The following is a 14,265-nucleotide window of genomic DNA, read 5'->3' as shown; positions in this document are numbered from 1 at the left end:
GAAATTGTTTCGGCATAATTAGGAAACTCTTCTCATTTTGTAAGAATCTGTTGCAGTTCCTTACAATCTGAATCGGCTGTCTCATTTGCCCGTATCCATCTGGAATGCATACGTGCCCTTAAGTTTCCTTAAGAGAGGACAGAGTTTTCCTCAGCCACCATGTATCCCACTGAGTTTCTTGACATTTTTGTTCCAGGGGATTGTAACGGGAGAGGGGAACTGTTTGGTAATATGGTTGTACAAGGGCCACTGGTATAAACATATGAAATTGCTTTATACTGGTGAGACCTTTTCTTTCACTTTTATCTTGCTGATTAACATTGCATTGTGATTACCTTTTCAATAGGAGTACCTCAAATAAGCTATTTGTACTACTGTTTTTATTAATGTTGCCGTTAAGCCTTAAAATTTTAAATTTTATATGTAATACACTAACTTCTAGTCTCTAATTGCAATGTCTTTTACATGTCAGATTGTGTGGGAAATGAAGGAGACTAATCTTTATTTTCAGGATGCGAATTGCTTCGTATATGTCCAACACTGTAACCCGTATAGCCTTTACAAGTTTAAACTTGATCACGGAGGCGAGTCGTCCACTCCACTGAGTTTTGCAGTATATGTGGAAAACAGAATTGTCACACTCCTGTGTTTGTGTAAGTACTGAAGTATATTTAACTGTACACTGCATGTGAGCACACATGGTACTGCTTTTACTCCATGTTTTGAAATTAAACGTTATATAGCTGACATACATAATAGCAATTAACTATACATCCCCCCCTAGTTTTCACAGTTACTATTGAATATCAGTCATAAGGGATGCTACATGAGAATACCACAAGCTAGCGTATCTGCTGTTGATACAGTATTCCTAGTTATGCATGCAAAAAAGAAAACCTGATCTCTCTCCTGTCTCCTTGAATCTTTCTGGCAAGTTGTACCTTAGCCGTAACCCACTGGGTTTCTTTGGGCAGCTGAGGATTGCATGCATATGGCTGAGGTGGATGGTGGATGGATTCCCACCTATGCAGTGGGAAGAAAAGGACAAAGCGAGGAAAAGAGACTCCCACCCTTCTCCTGAAGGGAAAATTTGTCTGGCCTCCTTCAGAGTGATGTGTTGTGGATCAAAACATATTTAAAATATTCTTGCTATCCATTCTCTAATTTGACTCTATTCTTAGATTCCAGTGGATGTGTTTATAAGGTTCTGGTCCCACTACAACAGAATGACGCTGAGGAAGAGCGTATTTTACCAAAGTCACTTCTGACCAGACTTCAAGAATCTGGCACTATTTTTAAACATGCTTCGATTGCTGTTCTTGATAACAATCATATCGCTGTAACGGGATGTCTGGATTCCCCAGACAAAAACATTAAAGGTAAGGCAAATTGTTTCTGGACCAAATGGGTGCCCTAAACTTTCTCAATTTAATTAGTTGCTGTTAAGCAGGAAACATCCAGGAAATATTCTTGGATATAGTTGCATTTGAAACTAACAATCTTCAAGCAAAAGGTATTTCCAAGGTGTGGGGGGGGGGGGACTTGAGCTGCAGCCCATCTGTTGTAACCCACACTGTTTCTGAGGGTCTCTCCAGCCCCCAGGAGCAACTGTTTGGTGGCAGGAGAATAGGTGCTGCAGTAGCTGAGATTGCTGATGATTAAAGTATCTTTATACTTAAGCCAGTGTCTCACCAAAGTAATAGATGCAGAGGAGTTAGCCGTGTTGCTAACAAAAGCTACTTTTAGAGGTCTAAGTTGCAAGCCTGAGACCCAAGTTCAGTCCATGAAAGGAACTTTCCGGAGTAAACCATCCATTCACATGTAGGGGGGTAGTTTCTGCAGCGAGCAAGATGAAGTCATGGGAGTTCTGTTACGACCCTTTCTTCCTCTTGGGTAGATTTTGCCTTTAATCTTTCTCTTACACCCTCTGGGTAGATTGCTGCCACCAGGAATTATATTCCAAGTTATTTAAATTTCCCTTTTGGTAACATGCCCAAGGATCAGGCTTTTTGTGGTACTGTGTGGCCCTGAAGATAGGAATGGGATATAGGAATAACTCTGGGATTTAAAAAAAAACAAAATAATTTTTTTAATTTTATAAGAAGCGTATCGGTTTCATATTATTTCTAAAACTTGATGGTTTCCAAAGAGTAGTTCTCAGTTCTTAAAGTTATTTTACTTAAACCCAGTCACACAGATCTTCTCTCAGGCTTCAGTTATCAACCTCTCACTCAAATACACATAGACTTCCTCTCTCAGGCGCACACACAGTTTGCCTGCTTCAAATAGAATGAATATATAGTCTCACAGACACACACAGTTCAGGCTTCCACACAGGTTGCTTTTCTCTCAAAAATACATGGACACTCTCAGGCTGCACACAGCTCGCCTCTCTTGCCCCAACTCAATATTTCTCTCAGAAATGCTTAAACATGCTCAGGCTGCACACAGCTTGCCTGCTAAAACCAGACTCGATATTTCTCCTAGAAATGCTTAAACTTGCTCAGGCTGCACATAGCTTGCCTGCTAAAACCAGACTCAATATTTCTCTCAGAACTGCTTAAACATGCTCAGGCTGCACCCAGCTTGCCTGCTAAAACCAGACTCAATATTTCTCTCAGAACTGCTTAAACATGCTCAGGCTGCACATAGCTTGCCTGCTAAAACCAGACTCAATATTTCTCTCAGAACTGCTTAAACATGCTCAGGCTGCACCCAGCTTGCCTGCTAAAACCAGACTCAATATTTCTCTCAGAACTGCTTAAACATGCTCAGGCTGCACATAGCTTGCCTGCTAAAACCAGACTCGATATTTCTCCTAGAAATGCTTAAACTTGCTCAGGCTGCACATAGCTTGCCTGCTAAAACCAGACTCAATATTTCTCTCAGAACTGCTTAAACATGCTCAGGCTGCACCCAGCTTGCCTGCTAAAACCAGACTCAATATTTCTCTCAGAACTGCTTAAACATGCTCAGGCTGCACATAGCTTGCCTGCTAAAACCAGACTCAATATTTCTCTCAGAACTGCTTAAACATGCTCAGGCTGCACCCAGCTTGCCTGCTAAAACCAGACTCAATATTTCTCTCAGAACTGCTTAAACATGCTCAGGCTGCACATAGCTTGCCTGCTAAAACCAGACTCAATATTTCTCTCAGAACTGCTTAAACATGCTCAGGCTGCACCCAGCTTGCCTGCTAAAACCAGACTCAATATTTCTCTCAGAACTGCTTAAACATGCTCAGGCTGCACACAGCTTGTCTGCTAAAACCAGACTCAATATTTCTCTCAGAACTGCTTAAACATGCTCAGGCTGCACCCAGCTTGCCTGCTAAAACCAGACTCAATATTTCTCTCAGAACTGCTTAAACATGCTCAGGCTGCACATAGCTTGCCTGCTAAAACCAGACTCAATATTTCTCTCAGAACTGCTTAAACATGCTCAGGCTGCACCCAGCTTGCCTGCTAAAACCAGACTCAATATTTCTCTCAGAACTGCTTAAACATGCTCAGGCTGCACATGGCTTGCCTGCTAAAACCAGACTCAATATTTCTCTCAGAACTGCTTAAACATGCTCAGGCTGCACATGGCTTGCCTGCTAAAACCAGACTCAATATTTCTCTCAGAACTGCTTAAACATGCTCAGGCTGCACATAGCTTGCCTGCTAAAACCAGACTCAATATTTCTCTCAGAACTGCTTAAACATGCTCAGGCTGCACCCAGCTTGCCTGCTAAAACCAGACTCAATATTTCTCTCAGAACTGCTTAAACATGCTCAGGCTGCACATGGCTTGCCTGCTAAAACCAGACTCAATATTTCTCTCAGAACTGCTTAAACATGCTCAGGCTGCATATGGCTTGCCTGCTAAAACCAGACTTAATATTTCTCTCAGAACTGCTTAAACATGCTCAGGCTGCACATAGCTTGCCTGCTAAAACCAGACTCAATATTTCTCTCAGAACTGCTTAAACATGCTCAGGCTGCACCCAGCTTGCCTGCTAAAACCAGACTCAATATTTCTCTCAGAACTGCTTAAACATGCTCAGGCTGCACATGGCTTGCCTGCTAAAACCAGACTCAATATTTCTCTCAGAACTGCTTAAACATGCTCAGGCTGCACACAGCTTGTCTGCTAAAACCAGACTCAATATTTCTCTCAGAACTGCTTAAACATGCTCAGGCTGCACCCAGCTTGCCTGCTAAAACCAGACTCAATATTTCTCTCAGAACTGCTTAAACATGCTCAGGCTGCACATAGCTTGCCTGCTAAAACCAGACTCAATATTTCTCTCAGAACTGCTTAAACATGCTCAGGCTGCACCCAGCTTGCCTGCTAAAACCAGACTCAATATTTCTCTCAGAACTGCTTAAACATGCTCAGGCTGCACATAGCTTGCCTGCTAAAACCAGACTCAATATTTCTCTCAGAACTGCTTAAACATGCTCAGGCTGCACCCAGCTTGCCTGCTAAAACCAGACTCAATATTTCTCTCAGAACTGCTTAAACATGCTCAGGCTGCACATGGCTTGCCTGCTAAAACCAGACTCAATATTTCTCTCAGAACTGCTTAAACATGCTCAGGCTGCACATGGCTTGTCTGCTAAAACCAGACTCAATATTTCTCTCAGAACTGCTTAAACATGCTCAGGCTGCACATGGCTTGTCTGCTAAAACCAGACTCAATATTTCTCTCAGAACTGCTTAAACATGCTCAGGCTGCACCCAGCTTGCCTGCTAAAACCAGACTCAATATTTCTCTCAGAACTGCTTAAACATGCTCAGGCTGCACATAGCTTGCCTGCTAAAACCAGACTCAATATTTCTCTCAGAACTGCTTAAACATGCTCAGGCTGCACCCAGCTTGCCTGCTAAAACCAGACTCAATATTTCTCTCAGAACTGCTTAAACATGCTCAGGCTGCACATAGCTTGCCTGCTAAAACCAGACTCAATATTTCTCTCAGAACTGCTTAAACATGCTCAGGCTGCACCCAGCTTGCCTGCTAAAACCAGACTCAATATTTCTCTCAGAACTGCTTAAACATGCTCAGGCTGCACATGGCTTGCCTGCTAAAACCAGACTCAGTATTTCTCTCAGAACTGCTTAAAAATACTCAAGCTGCACCCAGCTTGCCTCTCTTGCCCTGACTGAATCTTTTCTCTCCACTCTAAGTCTAAAACTGCCTTCACTCCGTCCACACTCTCGGTCATCAACCAATCATATCGCTCCCTCATCCCTCTCTCTCACCCCCACTCTTCATCTGTACCACACCAAGCATTTAAAGACTCATACATACTTAAAATCATTACAAGGTTCTTTGCCACTAATGACTTTTGGTTTCTGTTAAGAGATAATAAGGGATCGGTAGGATACATTTTGCTGTGCTGTTTGGTTTGTCCCTTACTACTTCAAGTCTAGGGTAGGAGCAGTCTTCTCCTCTGCCTTTGTGTGATGAAATAAAAATAAGCTGTTACCCATACAGCGGCTTTCTTGGTTTCAAAGAATATTTGATGGTGGTCAAATAATACTCCACCAGTTGACAATGCTTGATGGTTTGAAAGTGTGTGTTCCACAGGAAGGAGAAAGACCAAGGCATGTCAAGGAAGGAAAAGACATGTTAATCTTGATCTGATAAATTATATAAGCATGCACAGTAAAGTTGAACTGTGGAACTGAATCTTAATAGAAAGATTGTTGAATCTGTTCTTGTATACAGACTACTAGCCGGTGTAGCTACTAAGATTTAAAACAGATTGTTCAAATCATGCAGTGAAATTGCAGCAAGTATTGCAAGTAGTCAATAAGAAGTTCTTAACATATGCATGAGTTGTTGTTCTCATTTGGATATATTGCCAAAATATTTTAATACATTTACAGGTCAAATTCACAGTTGCCATTGGTGCATGGGTCAATAGCCAGTGTGATGCAATGATAGGGGGTTGGAACAGGATCTGGTCGAACCGAAGTCTGAATCCCCACTCTGCTATGGGAACTTACAGGGTGAACTTGGGCCAGTCTTTCTTTGCCTAACCTACCTCATAGGGTTGTTGTGGGGATTAAATAGAGGAAATGAGACTGATGTAATGGAGAGAAAAGTTTGGATATAAATAAAATATATAAATGTAATGCATGACTTTTGACATTTCCCTGTTTATAGAATGTGTTTCCATATGGAATATAAAGTTTCAAACATTACAGGATTCAAAAGAATTGCCACTGGGATCTACTGGGCAGGTAGGCTTGCACGTTTGTTTTTAGGAACATAGTTAAATTTGTAGTAGATAGTTCACAGTAGAAATTCATATGCGGTTATATGAGGTATATCTTATTGAAAGAAAGCATGTAGTAATCGAGCCTTAAAACATTTCCTATCATTGAGAATACTTGTAGTAATTATTACTACAAGAAAAATCATTAATCTCTTAAATATTTGTCCTGAAAGAAATAAAAATAGTTAAAGAACTCTTGCGGATAACAAGATATTTTGCATTGATTTAGTGTTCACTGGATGTACTGGCTAATCCTGTTGATGCATATTACTGTGCCATGTCTGTTTAGTTTTTATTTACAATTCTCCATCAAATTCTTTATTGGCTCAGCATTTGGAGATTTTAAAAAAACCAAAAACCTTTAGTAGACCAAAAGCATGCTCCGTTTCAGGCAGTCCACATCCATGCTAGTTCTCCGTCGCCTGTTGCAGGACACGCTTCATTTGGTGTATTTATAGGATGGCATGGACAGAACTGCATTCACGGAAGCAAGTTGCACACGAAGACTTTAAATCACTGCACTGTTACATAGTGGCTAAGGCAATGTTCTTATGAAGAACATGAATCTGAATCCCCTGGTGGCCTGCAGCCTTGGATGCTAAAATGTGCGCACAGAGCTCCTTCAGCAGCCTCATCCTTTGCTCAGTGAAATGAATGATAAAGCCCCCGTAATCCAGATTCCCAGGCGCGCCTGGGCTTTATAAATTTCTGCATTAGGACAATGGCTGTGGGAATGGACTTTTCCATTAGTTAAGGAGTGATGCTTGTTCATTGAGTTATCTGCAGGGCTGTCAAGCAATAGTTTATTATTTTAAATTATTTATCTACTAATTTTTTTACCCTGCGGGCCTTCAAGGCAGCTCACAATAATAATTATATAACAAAAAGCTGCAGCTTGTTTTGCATTAGGAGCTAGGCAAAGCATGCATATTATGTCCGTTCTGCAGTTGGCTACTTATCAGTTAGCACGCTCGGTTCAATACAATTCAGTATAAATCCCTCCGTGGCCTTGGCCCCTCATGCCTGCAGGGGACTGCCTTTCCCTCTGTGCTCTGCCATGGCAGCTTTGCTCATCTGAACAGGGCCTTCTGCAGATACCACCCTACAACTGTGCAAGGTTGGTTGCTGCCTGTAAACATGCATTCTCTGTGGTGGCATGTGTGGAGTAGCCTAGCTGAAGAGGTCAGGAGGTCCACAAACGCCACAAAACTGAATTATTCAAGAGTGCTTTTACACTCAGGTAATAGGGCTGCGCTGTAAAAAATGGCTTGGAGAGATTCAGTGCTAAAGGGACAGGGACTATTGACTATATTTCTGGGTACTGTCTGTTGATGTAGACGTGCTCCTAGTGGGTAGTTTCTGCATTGTTAAAGATGTATTGTTGAATTACTTAGGGTTTGTTTCAGCAGTGTTTAATCTTTGCATACAGACTGATGCTTCTTTTCAAATTTCTGCAACCCATACTCTGTTGTATTTGTTCTATGAATATTAGAGTTAAATCATAACAATAGTACTTGAAACCACCATTCAGGTGGCTGCACATTTTACATAAAGTTAGGAAACTATGGAGGAAAATTCTTTTGCAACATAGCATGATAACCAGTGAATTTCATGATTTTCAAAATGCCTAATTGGTGTTGGTGAGGAAACTGAAGCTAAAGGTAGGGAAAAGCTTGCCTTTCGAACTGGAAATCTCTAGCGTCTTCGATTGCAGGTGTGGCTGGAGTGTATGGGTAAGCAACACCTCATCAAAGAGATACCTACTTGCTAACAATGTATTCTATTTTTTCTAGTGTTGGTGTTATGGAGACAGACTCTTTGTAACACATGGGAAGGAATTAAAAGTAATCTTGTATAAGTGTGAAACATCATCCTTAGCAGCTGCTCTTGGGAAAGTCAAGGGTACATCAACACCCGGTAAGAGCTTACTTGTGCACTTTTAGTTCCACGTGTCCTGACCGAGATAGCTCAGGCAAGTCCAGCCTCGTTGGATCTCGGAGACTAAGCAGGGTCAGCCTTGGTTAGCAATAGGATGGGAGACCTCAAGCGAAGACCAGAGTTACAGAGACAGGCAATGGCAAATCACCTCTTTTAGTCTCTTGCCATGAAAACTCCAGCAGGGGTCGCCATAAGTTAGCTATGACTACAGACTACAGTTCCACATAATGGACTTACCACTAAATCACCATTAAAAAGCTGCATATAAATCTAATAAATACAAAAAGATGTATCCTAGGGAAACATGGTATATTAGAAGCATTTTTCTTTAGCTTTTAGTTTAAAAATAACACACCCAGCAATAGTTCTCTCAAGAGCTTTAATTTCTGTGCTTTAAAAGCATGTGCAAAAAACATGCTTTTCTGCCTACTTATCTGTCACCTTAAGTCTGGTGATTCTTCCTGGTATGTATATTGAAGAGTCAGGGTGCATTAAGTTAAATATCCCAATGAGGAGCTCCTGATTTTGTTTATATTATTGTATTATTATATATTAAACAAAAATGCAGATCCTGACCCTGGCTTGAAAAGTTAACAGCTTATTTTCAGCTTGAGGGACAGAAGGATAATGAATGCCGGACTCGACAAATCCCTCATTGCACTGGAGCCTAGAAATTTCATTGTGGCATCAAGTATTTTCTGCAGAGATTTTATTGTAATATCTCAGTGACCCTCAGTAAGAGTACAAACTCTTATACTCTTACAAAGCTTATTTATCACTTCACATCAGAATATTTTATAGTATGACACGAAAGTGTGTGTGAGCTTGTCATTGCTTATTCATATGCAGGCATTCATTGGAGGTAGATGTAACCAATTGCTTTCACTTCTGGCTTCAGAATTCAATTAAATAGAGTTTTTAGAATTAGTAATGAAATTATGAGAAATTGGGGGGAAATTTGGCTAGGGTTAGCTTTATGTTGTGGTGATAAACAAGATTATTCCATATTAATATATATACTATAGCACTTTTTTATAGCTTTAAAAAAATTGCAATGAACAATTTAGCATGTGGCTTTGTGGTAGCAATAGTTTGAAAAGATGGACATTGAAATACAAAACTCAAAGCCTGGGTCCTAAATAGGGGTGTGCACAGGGCAAAAAAAATTGGTAAATTCAGGTTCAGTAATACTGAATTGGGCGGGGGGATCAGAAATCCCTGAATACTGAATTCATCTCCAGTTCAGTTTGATAATACAGAGCAAATATGGTAAAATTCAGCCATTGTTTTCTATGGGAAACTCAATTTGGAAATATCCAGTGGCCTGCGGGGGTGTGTGTGTTATTTTTGACCAAATTTAATCACATTTATGGGAGACCTACTCCTAACTTCTCTAAATAACTCCCAAGTTTCATAACGTTTCATTTTATGCCCCCCCCCAAAGAAAGTGCCCCTAGCCACTTCCAATCTCCATTATCCTCTAAAGGGAAAACTATCTGGGGGCTATCCAGGGGGCTGGGGATGGCATTTTGCAAACAAAATCCACCAAGGTTGCAGGGGACTTACTCCTGACAGTCCTATAAAGACCCCTGAAGTTTCATGGAGATTGGACCCTGGGGTTCAGTTCTGTGGGCCCCTGAACAAGGTGCCCCTAGCCACTCCATTTGTTCCTATTGTGGGGGGAAAGTCCAAGCTGACTTCCACTGCAGAAACATATGGAGCCAAGCTGCCATGGACAGAGGCACACTCCCAAATACAAGCTCCACACCAGACCGTCCAACAGAAGTAAATTGATGCCCCCCACCCCCAAACCCTGGTGCCCCCTGAGCAGGTGGACCAGGCACTTTCCATTGTTCCCAATGATGACAACTTTACAAGTTATTTCCCAAGGTCACATACGCACAGGGCAAGGATGCCGCAGCCAAGGCATGCTCCCAAATGCAAGCTCATCCCAGGGGAAGCCCAGCAGAATGAAACTGACATCCCCCCCAAAAAACCAGCACCCCCTGAGCATGCTGACCAACCACTCTCCATTGTTCCTTATGAGGATCAACATCACACTAGAGAATCACCCAAACTTAACTGAAGCGAGGGACAGTCTTGGAACTAGAAGCAAACTAAAGCAATCCCCCCCCCCCAAGAACCAAACTGAAGCAAGGAACACTCTTGCAACTTAACCCACACCAGGGAGTCACATCCATTATACCCAAACCAAACTGAACCAATGGATACTCTCGCAACTTAGCTCAACAGAACTCCTGGGTTCAGCCAGTGGGGTAACACCACAGAACAGAACCAAGCAGTACCCAGCCACAAGCACAAGACAGTGGAATGCTCCAAGCACAGCTGTATGAGATGGATCCCATGTCTCTCTCAGTCTCCAAGCTAGAACAAAATGGAGGCTGACTGAGGCACGCTTCCTAATTTAACTCCTTGCACCAGTTTAAACAAGGCACTCTCCTTGAGAATCCCATTGGCCAAAGAAGGAGAGTTCCTGCAAGGATTGGCCACTCACACTCCTCCCTTCTTCCCCCTTCTGGCTCTGTCTCACTCCCCCATCCTATCTGGTTAAAAAAGGTGGGAAGCAGTGTTGCTTTAGTGTTCCTTAGCAAAGGAACAGCCCAGCCATGATTTCTGAAGTTTACTGAATTTTACCGAATAAATTTGGTAAACTTAAGTTTGGCAATGCCAAATTTTACTGAATCAAGTAAAATTTGTTATTTTTTTACCAAATTCCAAATCTGAATTGCACCCCTAGTCCTAAATATTCAGGCTGGTCCTAAAGTCAAGGGCAATTTGTCAAGATATCAATGAACAATGTACTTTAAACTGATTTAGTCAGGAGTGAGGGCTAAAACTTCGTGGAAGATGTGAGCTGGGATTTGGTGTTGAGTGATGCACCCCTGTAGGGAGGCCATGTTGTGCAGTGTTTAGAATAATGGACTAGGATATAGAAGACTGGAATTTAAATTTGAGCTCTGCCACAAAGTTCACTGGATAACCATGAGGTTAAAATGAGGACGAGGCAACCATGTACCCCATCCTGAGTTCCTTCAAGAAGGGCCAAGATAAAAACATACTAGATGGATATAAGCACAAAAATCTTCTGTGTGTAATTCAAATATTTGCTGAAGTCCGTACTGAATGTTGAGTCAGTTTGATGTAGAATGATAGGACTATAATCTGGAGAACTGGGTTTGATTCCCTACTCCTCCACTTGAAGCCAGCTGGGTGACCTTGGGTTGGTCACAGCTTCTCGGAGCTCTCTCAGCCCTACCCACCTCACAGGGTGATTGTTGTGAGGATAAAAATAACATACTTTGTAAACTGCTCTGAGTGTGGCATTAAGTTGTCCTGAAGGGTAGCATATAAATCAAATAGTATTATTATTATTATTATTATTACTACTACTACTACTACTATTATTATTATTATTATTGATATAAACATTATTATCGATTGTTTAAATATGTTTATACATACCTCATTTCAGCATGTGTTCATGTTGATTATTAACTTAATAGAACTTGCAGGCTGCAGTTTTTCCACTGCATTATACGTAAGATATAATGCAAATTGAACAAGGCAAGGTAGGTTGCCTAAGAATAAATTAATCTAGTTGGGTGACCCTGGTTAGTGAAAGAATACTGTCTACTAAAGCCTTGAACTGGCATTTATGACAACTTATCAGTCATGCTCCCTGGCATCAAACCCATTGTAAAAAGCACACAAAGTCGCCTGTTGGACTGGATTTATGATGTTCACATTTAGAAAGGAGACATTTTCCTCAGTGTCACTTTACTTGCATAGTAAAGCAGACTTTAACTTGGTGTATTTGGATTCTCTGTGTGTAAATTTGGTTTTAATATGTTTGTGTTAAATTCAGACTTCAATTTAAAGTGGTTATTTTATAACGCATGTTTCTCTGTTAAACTAGTGATTTAAAATTCTGGAGTTTGCGTTTCTAAAAATACTGGGCTGGATCCCACAACTCCCTTTCCCTCAGTGAGAAGTCTTGCTTCAGAAGCCTTACTTAGCCAAAGAAACCACCCAACCTTATTAAGTATATCTACTTGTAACGAGCTTTTGCCCGTGTCTGAAACTAAGCTTCTGCTAGCCAAAAGAAAGATGTATCAATATCAGTAGGGTTCAATATTGCTTTGCAACTCTTTATCAAACACACAGACACCTGTCTAGAGTTTATTTCACTTTATTGAAAATACACCCTAGTTTTTTAATGAAGCAAGTAATTAAAATATAAATGGCTATTAATATAAATCCTATAAAAACAGAACACAGAAAGGCAATAAGAAATAAGTTTGCTAACATTTCTTAATAAATTCCAAGTTTAACATAATCAAAGTTTCTATGAAATGCATAGGTAAAAATAAGTTCTCACCTAAATTCTCTCAAGAGATCTCTTCCATCAGAGCTCTGCCATTCTATCTGTGTTTGCAATTTTATACATCATCATATGCAAATATTTAAGGTCTATTCACATGATAGCACAAACAAACGATGATTGGTCTGATGCTTCACTGAATATTCATAATTTCTATTGTACAACCTTCCAATTAGTAAAAAATTACGTTATACTCAGACTTTCAAAACAAAACTACAAATCTCTGAGAAGTGTCAGAAAAAGTTAAGTTGAGAGATCACCATTGGTTGAATCTCTGACAGAGGAACATTAATCTTGATAGAGTCCACTATTTTAATTAACTGTTAAAAGATTAAAGCACACCTGTTAGAATTACCTAACACAGAGGAAAAAAACACACAGACGGTTCATGCAAAGTCTGAATGTTCATCTAGAGAATACAAGAATTTGACCTAGTATTGCTCAGTATTGATTATTGTCATGTGCTTTTATCTATATTTATGCAACATACTCTTCAATTTTTAACAAAGCTTCTGGAACCGTATGGTCATGAGTCATGACTTCTGCTTCCTCTCTTCCTTTGTTATGTCAGGAACGTTATCTACTGGGAAAAGACTATGTATGGATTGAGACGTGGCGTTGTAAAAACTGAGTTAATCGTGCGGTTTTATATTACCATTATTTTTCCCTTGGCAGATGTTTTTTGCCCTTTTTAAAAGAAATGTTTTGTGTTACATATTTTTATTTATAGAATCGAAGTCTCTGAACTGGAATTTGCTTCAGGAAGATGGCTTGTTATGTGTACAGCTGGATCAGCCTGTCCCTGCGAAGGGTGAATCTAAGAGGCTTGTATGTCTCCATGCTATAAAGGCTCTCTTCCTATATGGCTGTTTAATGTCACTTTATGCATAATTTCTAAACGTTTAGTTAATGCATTTAGCCATTTAATTTTTTATGGCATACATAACATTTACCATTACTCCATTATACAGGAAAATAATACTAACAGGAGCAGAATATTACCCATATGCTCTTTGTACCTGGGTGCAGTGAAGTGCAGTATCTCTTAGCTTCCCCTGCCTTTAGTAACATGCTAATCCCTGAATTCAGTAGGAAGCATGTTATAATAAATACAATACATGACTTAAGGCTAATTGCAGAGACCTAGCTGTGTTAAACTTTGTGTTCCAGACAATTAGCCGTGTAGCTCTGGGTTTAATCTGTGTCACCTGAATGTACCACTTCACACAGCTATATCTTATGCCTTAATACTGGATTTTTAAAGTACCAAAAGACTTTGGTATGGCTTAAGGCCCAGAAACAAATAGAGAAAACAGCACTCCTCAGTTCTCAGCACTGAGGCATCCCAAAAGATTGAAAACTGAGAGATGTAGGAGAATACTGAAACAAATCACAGCCAGGTTCACCTTCCTCCTGGCACTTTTTGTTATAGATCATCTGTCCAGGTGGCCAAAGTCCGAAAACCTGCCTAGAAACCTGACTGATAATAGATCAATTTACTTATTTAGTATATTCATATGTCCACCTTTCTCCTGAACAACGTAGAGCCTACGGTGGGTCGCAGTAGCATAAAACAATTTGATAAATGTCAAAACAACATAAATAAACAAATTAAATTGTCAATCTAAAAACACCTTATACCCCGACAAGCAG

The 14,265-nt window shown here is 40.4% G+C and overlaps 1 protein-coding gene across 1 annotated transcript in view; it reads left to right on the top strand.

Moving 5' to 3' along the window:
- The window catches only part of NOL11 (nucleolar protein 11), a 35,373-nt gene that overhangs the window by 7,895 nt on the left and 13,213 nt on the right, over nucleotides 1–14,265 (top strand). The window contains exons 6-10 of the mRNA XM_054978429.1: nucleotides 512–653; nucleotides 1,182–1,379; nucleotides 6,161–6,237; nucleotides 8,066–8,189; nucleotides 13,343–13,440. Coding sequence (XP_054834404.1) covers nucleotides 512–653; nucleotides 1,182–1,379; nucleotides 6,161–6,237; nucleotides 8,066–8,189; nucleotides 13,343–13,440 — 639 coding nt within the window. The remainder of the gene's footprint in view (nucleotides 1–511; nucleotides 654–1,181; nucleotides 1,380–6,160; nucleotides 6,238–8,065; nucleotides 8,190–13,342; nucleotides 13,441–14,265) is intronic.

The sequence above is a fragment of the Eublepharis macularius genome, chromosome 4, assembly GCF_028583425.1.
Source record: "Eublepharis macularius isolate TG4126 chromosome 4, MPM_Emac_v1.0, whole genome shotgun sequence".
NCBI classification, from domain to species: Eukaryota; Metazoa; Chordata; class Lepidosauria; order Squamata; family Eublepharidae; genus Eublepharis; species Eublepharis macularius.
The sequence above is the reverse complement of the archived record's forward strand: the minus strand, read 5'-3'. Positions and strand labels throughout refer to the sequence as shown.